The sequence below is a fragment of the Zootoca vivipara genome, chromosome 4, assembly GCF_963506605.1.
Source record: "Zootoca vivipara chromosome 4, rZooViv1.1, whole genome shotgun sequence".
Lineage (NCBI taxonomy): Eukaryota > Metazoa > Chordata > Lepidosauria > Squamata > Lacertidae > Zootoca > Zootoca vivipara.
This window is the reverse complement of record NC_083279.1, coordinates 45,525,755-45,538,176: the sequence shown is the minus strand read 5'-3', so window position 1 is coordinate 45,538,176 and position 12,422 is coordinate 45,525,755. Positions and strand designations below refer to the sequence as shown.

The 12,422-nt window shown below is 41.9% G+C and overlaps 1 protein-coding gene across 2 annotated transcripts in view; it reads left to right on the top strand.

The window, feature by feature from the left end:
• Positions 1-12,422, top strand: part of MED14 (mediator complex subunit 14) — a 41,486-nt gene that overhangs the window by 7,210 nt on the left and 21,854 nt on the right. For both annotated transcript variants that reach the window (XM_035114407.2, XM_035114408.2), the window contains exons 4-11: positions 1,488-1,661; positions 3,002-3,131; positions 3,486-3,614; positions 3,953-4,060; positions 5,951-6,083; positions 9,022-9,172; positions 10,220-10,331; positions 11,757-11,882. In XM_035114407.2, coding sequence (XP_034970298.1) covers positions 1,488-1,661; positions 3,002-3,131; positions 3,486-3,614; positions 3,953-4,060; positions 5,951-6,083; positions 9,022-9,172; positions 10,220-10,331; positions 11,757-11,882 — 1,063 coding nt within the window. The remainder of the gene's footprint in view (positions 1-1,487; positions 1,662-3,001; positions 3,132-3,485; positions 3,615-3,952; positions 4,061-5,950; positions 6,084-9,021; positions 9,173-10,219; positions 10,332-11,756; positions 11,883-12,422) is intronic.

Sequence of the window (12,422 nt, the reverse complement as noted above, 5' to 3'; positions counted from 1 at the left end):
ACATGATGTAGATTTATATTAAATGTCGACATGCCCCATTATTGCGAATTTTTTCAATATGGTGCATGTAATACTAGTGGCATCATATTTGCAGAAATTGTTCCTGTCCAAGATCCTTGTTTAATTTTATGTACTTTTAATGTGTTACTGTAACAATAAAGAGAAATAAGTCATTTAAAGTGAATACATGCTTCTAAGTGAGGATTGGAGCTCTGCCATGATTTCTTAGGCTTTAGGTTAGCAGTTCATATATTGTGCAAAGATTTTGGCCTGGTCAGGCTTTTCTTCCTGACTGACCTCAGCTTCTCTCTATCCTACTGCCTGGTTTCATACTCTGCCCCCACCCCCACTTCTTCTCCCAACACCTTGCCCAGCTGAGCTGTCGCTGGCTCTTAGTAATCAGAAAGCACTTCAGGTAGGTAAACTGGATTTTTGTCTGTAGTTAGTCTGTTTCCTTTGGATGCAGGTCGGGGTGATCTCAATGTTACATTTCCTGTCATTCTGACTGTCTTGAACAGTGGGCTTGTTATCTTTCCCACTGTATGACACTGCTGTATTTACAGTGGTAGCTCGCAAGATGAAAATAATTCGTTCCGTGGGTTGTGCCGTCTTACGAAAATTTTTGTCTTGCGGAAACAAATGGCAGACGGCAAAAAAAGCGGCAAAAAACCCCGCCTTGCGAGATGCAGCCATAGAAAGCTTCATCTTGCGAGGAAACAAAGAATCACTAGACACTTTCGTCTAGCGAGTTTTTCGTTGTGCGAGGCATTCGTCTTGCGAGGTACCACTGCATTGGATAAATCAGTCTACAGTGGCACCTCCAGTTGCGCACTGGATCCATTCTGGAGCTCCATTCGGATCCTGAGGAATTCGCAACCTGAGGTGCCGCTTCTGTGCATATGCGCAGCGCGACAGAGCACTTCTGCGCATGCGGGTGTGGCAAAGCTCTAAAAAATATTTCTGGGTTTGCCACGTTCGCATTCTGACTGATACTCACCAGAGGTGTGTGTATCCAGAGGTACCACTGTATAAGGGTGTTCTTTAGGCTGTATAACAAGAGCACCACACACATGCTGATCTATTGGGTATGTGTTCTTTTTTTCTTTTTGGTCTTCTCTTCCCTTGATTTTCTTTTAGGGTACTTCCAGAGCTATAATGTCCAAATTGCCTCTTAAAGGCATGCTCTTGTCCTCCTGGCAGCTTTAGGTCTTTGAAAGGGTCTATAATATGATAATATATTTTTGAAAAGTTTACATTACCTTTTACTATTTATTTATTATACTTGTATATTGCCCTTCATCTGAAGATCACAAGGCAGTTCACATCACAATTTATTTCACAGATCAGCTGCAATGTTTATTCCACCAAAGACTTTGACATTTTGAACAGGAGGCATATAGTTGGCTTTTATGGAGGAGTTTAGATGTGGGTAAATAATTTTAAATGGATTTATGTATAACTTTATATATTATATATATATATTACAGATGATATCAAGCTTTCTTGATCAACAAGCTATTCTGTTTGTGGACACTGCTGATCGTTTAGCATCACTAGCCAGAGATGCTTTGGTCCATGCTCGCCTGCCCAGCTTTGCTATTCCATATGCTATTGATGTACTGACAACTGGGTCATATCCACGGTTGCCAACATGTATACGGGTAAATAGCTGTATAATGTAAAAACAACAAAAGACTTAGACCTCTGTCACAGTTTGCTTTCAGGGGGAGCTTTTTCCTCACAGCCTTGTTGCATTGGTTAAAAGGCTTCTGTTTGAGATAACTGATGCCAAATACTTCTGATTCGCCTAAGACACTTTAGTTGGCTGAATCATCACCAAATAAGATTCTTTTAATCACTGGTGTATTTTTAATTTTTTTAAAAAATGTTTTGAGCTTTTTAGAGTCACAATTAAAAAATATGGCCCTTGCTCCACTGGTCACTTGTTTGAAGGCTAAAATTAGCAGGTTTCTTTGGTACACATATGTCACAGATGGGTGTTGGCTACTCCCGAGTAAGCACTCCACACATCCTCTGGATTTTCAGAGTTTTATTGTGCATGTTATATACAGTGGTGAGATGTCTCAAATCATGTCTGCTCTGCATGGGGCAGAAGCCCGCAATGGCCTCTCACGGGCTCTGATGCCCCTTTTAAAACTGGGCATCCAAACCCCCCTCCTCCTTGCTCTACGGGTCCTCCATGGTCCCAAACCAGGCTCCTGAGGTGCCTTTCTACCTACCTCCTCCCTTCCAGCCCCTGCTGAAGCTAGCTCCGCCCCTGCTTCCCTGCTCCCAGCCTGGAGCTGAGCCTCCAGGACTCTGCAGAGCCCTGGACCCTTCTTTACCACTTCCTGTTCCTGGTTTTCCCTCCCAGACTTGCTGCTCTCCCAGCTGGTAGAAGTAAGCAGAGTGGGCTGCTCTCTGCAAGCCCACTCTCTTACAACATACGGTATATGTATTTAAGACACTTTGTTTGTTTGTTTGTTTGGCTTGTCCCTTGGTTCCAAGTAAGTAAGCAAGGGCCACCAGCCACCAGTTTTCCATGATGTGGTTTATTTCATGTCTCCTTTTCTGAGTTTTGATTTGCTGTGTTAACTTACCCATTATGAGAGCCCCTCTTTTTCTCTATCTAGTCCTTTTCTGTCAGTAGCTCAACACATTTCCACTGTTTGTTTTAACAACAGCACAGGTCAAACTCAACTTTAAAAAGTAAAAAGTAAAAACATCCATGAAGTTGTGGTAAGTCCTTTGCATGAGCCCAGGCACCCCCAAACTGCGGCCCTCCAGATGTTTTGGCCTACAAGTCCCATGATCCTTAGCTAACAGGACCAGTGGTTGGGGAAGATGGGAATTGTAGTCCAAAACATCTGGAGGTCCGAAGTTTGGGGATGCCTGATCTATAACATGGATGATGAAGTTTGTCCTTGCAGTTTATTCATGTTTACAAAATGGTTGCATGAATTCGGGATGTATGTAAAAATGCACATCTGTAACTTTACAGGACAAAATAATTCCTCCTGATCCAATAACAAAAGTTGAGAAACAAACAACGCTCCATCAGTTAAACCAGATTCTTCGCCACCGATTGGTGACAACAGATCTTCCTCCACAGCTGGCAAATCTTACAGTTGGTAAGCCATTACACTGATCCCTTCACTCCTTTTCTTCATAAAACCAGAGAATCTTAGACTTGGAAGGGACCCAAGGATCATCTAGTCCAACCCCCTGCAATGCAGGAATCTCAGCTAAAGCATCCATGACAGATGGATTACTCTCAGCTAATTAAAATGTCTAATAAAGATTTATTGAGAGTAACTTAAAAGGAATGTCTGAAACTCAAAACTACCAGAAAGAGGAGTCATTATTGCTAGAGGAAAGGGAATCTTTTCCATACCCCCTTTTTTTTAAAAAAAAACAAACCCGAGTTTCTGGAGTTTTATTTTGCTTATGCTTTGTTTTGCACTATTTATGGTTTCTGTTTTTAGCTAATGGTCGTGTGAAGTTTCGTGTTGAAGGTGAATTTGAGGCTACTTTGACAGTGATGGGAGATGATCCTGATGTCCCATGGCGTCTTCTCAAACTGGAAATTCTGGTTGAAGACAAAGAGACTGGAGGTAATGCCCATAGACATTGTGATAGATCTAATGCTTATGGACTTGGGGCCCTCACCTAAACTGATATACTCCATTAACCTCTTCTATTAAAGTAAATTGAGCTGTTTTTGACCATGCCATCTTAAATGTTGACGGTGTCTGCTCTTCAGCATGTTACTCTGTATCCCCAGCTGCGTGTTCTCAAGGGAACACTGCATCAGAAGCCGCTCTCCAAGCATTAATACTTTATACTTTCCACTATAGTTTGGGGCTTTTAATAAACCTTTTAAGTAGTGTTACATCATCCTAAAGATTCATAAAAAACACAAAAGATTCATTTTCTTTTCTTTTAATGGAAGATGGTCGAGCTTTAGTTCACAGTATGCAGATCAGCTTCATCCATCAGTTGGTCCAGTCCCGGCTCTTTGCCGATGAGAAACCTCTGCAAGACATGTACAACTGCCTACGTATCCTTTTCAATGACTTTTTGTGAACCCATAAAGCTAGCTCCCAATCTGAGATGTGAAATGCAGGGTAAGTATATGTGTAGATGGTAAGGATTGTTTGGGTAGTTGACTCAGTAGTTTGTAGATACACTTACGTGTTGGAAAAACACCCTGGGGGGGGTGCCTGCAAGCCCCCGGAACTCTGAGCGTCCTCTGGTACGCACAGCTCTGGAAAAGGCATCTCCCTTCTCTTCCAGTGCGCTTCTAGCCATGTACATCATAATGATATACGCACACTAAGCTTCTGGCATAGCGCAGCAGGAAGCGTGAAACATCGTAGAGCTAATCTACTATTTATTTACACACTATGTACAGACAAAAGTATAATGGCGTCTTTTCTCTCCAGCTCCGAGAGAACAAAACAGAAAAAAACAAAAGCGAAAGTACAGTGTAATAGTACATGCAGCGGAAGAGATAAGACTTGTCTTCTTTTCCCAGACTCGTCCCAGACAGATTTACAACAATCTCATCTGCAGCATCGGAGGAGTATAATTGCTAACATTATGAAGCTGCAGCTGTTCCTTAGGCCCTGATCTGCTACTGCTTGTTAGTCTCTTTCTCCCTATTTTTCCTTGCACAGAAGGATCTGGAAAACCTTCAGTTAGAGCAGGGCCACAAATGAGTTAAAAAACACAATGACAGCTGCACATGCTGGTAGGATTCCTATTGTATTTCAAAGTATTCTTTAGTAAGGGATATTTAAAAACCCTCTCCTTGATAAAAATGGCTTTGCATGATTCCCCCCCCCAAAAAAGCAGTTTTTATTAAGGAATAGGATTATTTCCCCCTTCATTGGGAAGAATTGTTTGAAGTGTTTGAAATCATACCAGTTTGTGCTGCCTGCTTTTGCTGCTTGGTGTCCTTTTCTATGTAGCAGATTCTGTGTTTTTTGGATCTAAACCCAGTCAAAACGCTTTTTCTTCACCTGGGTACTAGAATCCTCCTATCTGCCAATGTTGAGAACATTGATTGTGCCTTTTGACTTGATAGTGGGAAAGGGAAGCAAACATTAGTCCGTTTCTTTCCTTAGTCCTGGGGAACAGGAAAAGTGGGGTGGGAAGGAACAGTGACCACTATCCTTTCACCCTGCTTGAACTTTGAGATTTTGGTTATATTCTGTACTAAATACAAGAGGTTATTACTTTGTGTTCCTGGTAACCTGAGTAGCCTTTGAGCTGGGGTAGAGAGGTTGGCATTGGATGTCCTCAGTATGGTGTAATGATCACTGTATGCTTATAAACAACATAAAAACTTCAACTTATGGAAACCACATGTGCCAAACACAGTTGGGAAAGCATATATATAACTGTCACATGAATAATATGTTAATACTTTTAAGATATGTTTGGGAGGTAAAATAAGTAAGTAATTTGGAAAAGAAGGCCTAGATTGAATGCGTTTATTCCAAGTATAGCATCTCATCTTAATATGTAAGTCACTTGGTGTGGATGGAACATACATATTACAGAATGATAGCATTTTGTCATTGAACCCAAGACACCATACATATAGTTCCCAAGTAATCACTACCCAGGCACTAACCAGAGCTGCTTAGCTTTAGCATGCTGGTGGCCTACAGACCTAAACCCTGGGATATTCTACAGTAGATCCTGTTAGATTATTTATGTAGAGAGAGAGTGGGAGCTTGGAGGGAGAGAGATTTCACACAAGAAACCATTCCCTGGTGTGACTGTCAAGAATTGCTTTAAAATCTGCTTAACAAGACCAGTGTTGACTTCCCACGTATATGTGTGTGTACAAAGGCCAGCAAGTCTTAGGTTTAGTGTAAGCTGAGAACTATCAAAAGTTGCTCCAATATTTTACTGCATTTACTTAACCTGAATTCTTTAGACTCCTTCTGCTTGTCACTGCAGTTGGAAGTTTTGCATTCACAGACTTTAATGCTGGTTCGAGAGCGCTGGGGTGATCTTGTGCAAGTGGAGCGATACCATGCGGGCAAATGCCTCTCTCTCTCTGTCTGGAAGTAAGTGAAAAAAATCATGAGATCTGTAAATGTTGGATTGAAATATTAAATCTCAAGTAAAGCTTGGGAGCTTCTATACCAGGGGTGTCAAACTCAAATTCATCGGGGGCCGCATCAACAGTTTGGTCACCATCAAAGGGCCGGTTGTATCTGAAGGACTATGTGTCCACTCTTTATTATCATAAATTATTGTCACTGCATTCAATTATTACTGTTTTTTTGTAATAATGTAAGTAATAACTAGCTCTGAAAGCAGAAACAGAGAATAATGGCAAGTAGATATTCAAATGTACAATTATTGTACAATTTATTGAAAAATGATTTTTGGTAACTGCACTGGGTGGTGGAGGCTCGCTAGGGTTTCATGCAGGACCTTTGTAGAGCTACTAGTACCTGGAGATGCTGGGGTCCTTCTGCATGCAGGACAGATGTTCTACCAGTGAGCCACCACCCTTCACCAAAGGGACTGGCTGAGGTTGACTCACTGGAGCTGCTCTCCTGGTTCCAGGGTTTAAGGGCCAGAAGTATAAAGCAGCATCCTATGTTTCTGAGGAGAGGGAGAGAGAGTGGGAGGGAGAGAGGAAGTAAGGATTTAGGGGAGAGAAAGAAGAGTAGGAAATAAGGAAGGGAATAAAGAAGGAAAGAAAAAGAAAGAGGGAGCGAAGACGGAAAGGGAGAAAGAAGGAAGGAATCAGAGGGAAAGAAAGAATAAGAATGAGGGAGAGGAAGAAAGATGGGAAGGACGGAAGGACGGAAGGAAGGAAGGAAGGAAGGAAAGAAAGAAAGAAAGAAAGAAAGAAAGAAAAGAGGGAGCAGGAGGGAGAGAGGAAGGAAAGAAAGAAAGAGGTGAGAGAAAGAAGAGTAGGAAAGAAGGAATAAAGAAGGAAAGAAAAAGAAAGAGGGAGAGAAGACAGAGATAAAGAAGGAAGGAAGGAGAGGGAAAGAAAGAATAAGAATGAGAGAGAGGAAGAAAGAAAGGGAAGGGGGGGGTCGCCGCCTTGATTCAGCGCCAGAAAAGAGCGCGAAGGGACCCAGGGGCAAAAAGCATTTCCCGTGCAGCGTGAGGCAGCGGGTGTCCGTTTTAGGAGAAGTGCGTAAAGCCTCAGAGTTGCACGTTCGTGAGGCTGAGCCGCTGCTGAGCTCACGTTCATGAGGCTGAGCCGCGGCAGGAGGAGGAGGAGGAGGTGAGGCAAGAGGAGGAGGAGGTGGCGGAGAGTCCCGAGCCTCTGGGACGCAGCAGTGCTCTGTAGCACTTTGAATCCTCCTCCTCCTCCTCCACGCGGCGCTGCTGGGTGCTTTGTCTGTGCTTCAGTAGCAGCAGCAGCAGCCGTTTCCAGGCACCGAGCCGTGGCAGGAGGAGGAGGATTCAAAGTGCTACAGAGCACTGCTGTGTCGCAGAGGCTTGGGACTCTCCGTGCGGCGCTGCCGGGCGCTGACCCGGCAAGCTGCCTCCTCCTCCTGCTGTGGCTCGGGGCGCTCCATGCAGCGCTGCTCCGGCCGCCTTTCTACCCCCCCCCCCGGCTCCAGCTGTTTGTCGGTGCGGCGCTTCAGCAGCAAGGTCCCGCTGCTGGGTCCCGCTGGCTGGGGCGCTCGGCGGGCCACATGACGAGGTCTGGCGGGCCGGATTTGGCCCCCGGGCCTTGTGTTTGACACCCGTGTTCTATACTATACTAGCATATTTAGATGCCATATTATATTAATTGCCTTTCACTGAAGCATAGGAATTGCTGATCTTTTGGATTTAGAGGGGTTATATTAGTGTCAGACAAATAATGCATAATTGGTTTTTGGAATATAGAAATTGATGATGATCATTTCTGGCCTTTGATAAGGCTATTGATCCAATAATGTTATCTACTTATAACACATGTTACAGCCAAAATAATTGCAGTTAAAATTAACGTCTTGTTTATATTTAGTGATCCCTTAAAACACGTACCTTAAAACATTGGGACACGGGAGGCACTGTGGGTTAAACCACTGAGCCTAGGTCGGCGGTTCGAATCCCCGTGACGGGGTGAGCTCCCATTGCTCGGTCCCAGCTCCTGCCAACCTAGCAGTTCGAAAGCACATCAAAGTGCAAGTAGATAAATAGGTACCGCTACAGTGGGAAGGTAAATGGCGTTTCTGTGTGCTGCTCTGGTTCGCGAGAAGCGGCTTTGTCATGCTGGCCATATGACCTGGAAGCTGTACGACAGCTCCCTCAGACAATAACGCGAGATGAGCGCCGCAACTCCAGAGTCAGTCACGATTGGACCTAATGGTCAGGGGTCCCTTTACCTTTACCTTAAAACAACATGTCTAGGCTGTTTTTGCATGCTCACTCAGTCAAGTTTTGCTTTATAGAGAAAGCCATCACAGTATTTCAAGCACTATCCATCTGAAACACATAGTCAAAACAGTAAATATGCCCAGGATGTATTCCAAATTAAATTTTAAAAAATTGCACAAGGATGAAACACATATAAAACATAGCATTAACATAGTCTCAACAAAAGTTAAGAGGCATGGGAAAATAATAAGGTGCCTGGCTTGTGTTGGAAGTCAAAGTTGGCATCAGCTGAGCCTCCCCAAAGAACATTTTCAGGTGCAGAAGAAGAAAGAAGTGGACAATGGTGATTGTCCAGATTAAGATGGCATCTTAAGTTAGGCTTTATATTGGATCCCACATGAAAAACAAAGTTCTCAAGAATTTGAAACAGCAAATTGTAGTGACTCATAGGCTGCTATGGGTGATGGTTGTGTATCTGTGAGAGGAGTTTGATAGTGGTTCTTTAGAGACTTTATACAGGAATAGTGCGCTAAACTTTGCGGCACAACACAATTGTATGGTATTGTTTCATAGTATGAAACTTTAAATATTATTCATGTGTTTCAGTATTCTACAGAGGGAGTCATTTGGCTTCTTTATCAGCTAACACAACATTTCTATATTAAGCCAACAGGTGGTTGGGAGAAAAACAGGGACTGCATCTCTTCATAAGGTCACCATTAAGATAGATGAGAATGATGTGTCGAAACCTTTGCAAATTTCCCATGAACCTCCCCTTCCAGCCTGTGATTCCAAACTAATTGAAAGGGCTATGAAGGTAAATATTGCCAGGTGAAGCTGGCATATAATTTTAATATATCATTGTTTTTAAAGTTAATCTCTCTCAAGCAATGTATTGTGTTTGGGTTATATCCCAGTCATTTGATGTCATAATGATATGTGATTGACAGGTGGGTGGGCCATCCACCTGTCAAAAATTAGCCCCCAGCGCCATTTCTGACTTGGGTCCATCCCATGGAGTCCAAACAGTTCTCCACCCCTGTGCTTAAACCTTCCTTTTACTGTACAATCATACCACCACCTCCTAAGTGACTGAAACCCAAAAGGTATGTTGGGTAGGAGGCATATGTTACAAATCAATTGTCTGAATCCAGGAAGGCTAACTTGAGACAACGGCCAGAGTACCTTTCTTCATTTAAAAACACAAAAAACCCCCACCAACCACAACTTAGATGAGCTTTGGGCCATTGCTGTGAACAGTGAAGACTGGGGAGACTCTGAGAGGATCATAGAGAGGAGCAGGAGGAGGGGTTTGCAGGCAAATTGCCACTTGGCTGGGCTGCACATGAATCAACTTTGCACTTTCCCCATCTCGGCCCAAATTTTTCAAAACCTGATTGCAGTAAAGATTGCAGTAGTTTGATAAGCCTGTGGGTGGTTAAGTAAATTATAAATAGCTGATCAATTTTGAAGAGCCTTATTACTTTGATCTTCGTCGTGTTGGAAACTGTGGGATGGTGGGCTAGGGCTCCAAATCGCAAAGTTCTTTTCCTGTTTGGAGATTCAGAAAAGGACTCTAGTTGTCTGTGATGGAAAGACATTGTTACTTCACTAACCAGGCTGCAGAGATACAGTACTTCCTTCCTGTGGTCGTGTTGTATAGAAATCAACATGCTGGATTTAAGAAGAACTTTCTAAAGTCTAACCTTTTTTAAAGTTCTTAAATCCAACATGTTGATATTAGTGAAACAAGGCCAGTATAGGAAGTTTGCCCAAGCAGCTCAAAACACATAGTTTTTAACTGTGGACCTTTTTAGAGTACTTATAAAATACAGAATAACTGCTCTATTTTTTCCCCTTTTAGATAGACCACCTATCAGTAGAGAAGCTTCTGATAGACAGTGTCCATGCAAGAGCTCATCAGAAACTCCAGGAATTGAAAGCCATTCTTAAGAATTATAATGTCAATGACAATTGTATGTGATGGTATCTGAACTACATTGAATTGGGTGGGGGAGGGAGGGGATGTTGTTCTACATTTTTATGTGCCCTTTTAAAACTTTTTTCAAAACCAGAAATTCCTCTGCCAGCCTGCCTCTGCCTAACCGAACCAAAGTCATTTCATGCACTTTGAACTGAATGCTTCCTTTGGTCCTTATTGCCTTGAGCATCCCCTAGGAGAGTGACAAAACTTGAGGAAGAAATGAATGGCAAACATTTTCTTATTTCTGTGAGACAAATGTAAATATGTACAGGCGAAACTCGGAAAATTAGAATATCGTTGAAAAGTGCATTTATTTCAGTAATGCAACTTATTATTTTTTATTTTTATTTTTACAAATGCTTTCTTTTGGAAATTCCACAGTAATAAAACAAATAGTTACAATAATACAAAAATAAACATTGCTATTACATTTCATTAATTACGTTCCATTTATAATTGACCCGCCTAATGACAAATAATTACAATTACAACAAATAAAGGTTTGACGTATCTTGCTTTGCATGTCATGCATCTATCTCATATATTGGTTTCACCTTTTAAGTTGCATTACTGAAATAAATGCACTTTTCGACGATATTCTAATTTTCTGAGTTTCACCTGTATAACTAGTGCTTTCCTTTGGAATTGATTTTAGCGCTTTTTAAGCTCTACTTAAATCATCAGTGAAGATGGGGTTTGGAAATTTTCGTATTTCATTTGACTTGCATTTTAGCTTCTTAAACACAACTTGCCTGTGCCTGATATTGAAAAACTCTTCCTGTCTCTTTGTCTGCCCTGTTCAGAAGGGTTCCTGGCCCTCATGAGAGGCTTTTCAGGGGGCTTGGGTGGGTATAGGTAAGAGGGGGTGAGAAAGCCTTTTTAAACCAACTGTCTTCCATGAATGCTTTTTTAGATTGTAGGTCATAGGAGACACACGGGGGGGGGGGGAATTCCACTTCATACTTGGATATAGCAAACTCTCTCCTCCCCATCCCTCACCCAGGTCCTGACATCTCAATATCAGAGCTGCAGAATTGTGATTTTGGGGTTGGGGGGGAGTGGGTGTATGTTGCCTTATATGGAAAAAAGCAGCTGGCTTTAATACACAGATTGATATCTTTGAAATTTGTTAATTAGTGTACATCCACTTAGTGAACAAGGATATTATATATCCAAACAAGCTGCCAAGGAAAAGGGCAAAGTTATCAAGAATAGCATACCTTTAAACAAATGGTCATTTTTTTGTACTCAACAAAATCTTAATTGAATAAAATAGCTTTTGAATCAAAAGTACTTAATTTATGATGTGGCTGTGAAGGCTTTTAAAGTTCTGTTTTATTACTGTGAAGTCTCCATATTGCTTAATCAAGTAAAACTTTGTACCTTGATTTATGAATTCTTGATTCTTTAATTTTAGCTTTTATAGAAACGGCTCTCCCCACACTTGTCATCCCTATTCTGGAGCCATGTGGTCGATCCGAATGTCTACACATTTTTGTAGACCTTCATTCTGGAATGTTTCAACTAATGCTTTATGGGATTGGTATGTAAATAAAACTTTCAGGCGCTTCCTTCTAATACCTTCCTTAGTAGAATTCAACTCTCTCTTTTTGGCCTTGACGCAAAAATTGAAAATTGAATCTTCTGGTTGGTTGGCTGGCTGGTTGGTAAGGATGCAGGAGTAGAAGGTGAATATAGATTAGCATTGTATTCAGTGAATTAACATGCAGCTTACTTAAAGCGCAGTGCAGTGTGATGTGTAAAGCTGCCCAACAAAGGAAGTAGTTATGGCTAGCAGCTTAACTGAAGCTGAAAAGAGTATGGTGAATTTGTAGAATGTATTTTACAAGTGACCTGATTTCAATGAGCTGAGAAATGCATAAGCCTTTTGCTCCTTCTTTCATTGCACAGTTTGATAAGCCACGAAGTCCCTAATTAACTGTAGTTTACTTCTTCAGGTGCAAAACAAAACTTACTTGGTTTCAGGCTTTGGGACAAGATCCTGGCTTGCTCTGAAACTTTTAATCATGGATTCCTGGTTAGGACAAAATGGGAAACTGTGGTTAACTAGGAATGTCCTGGC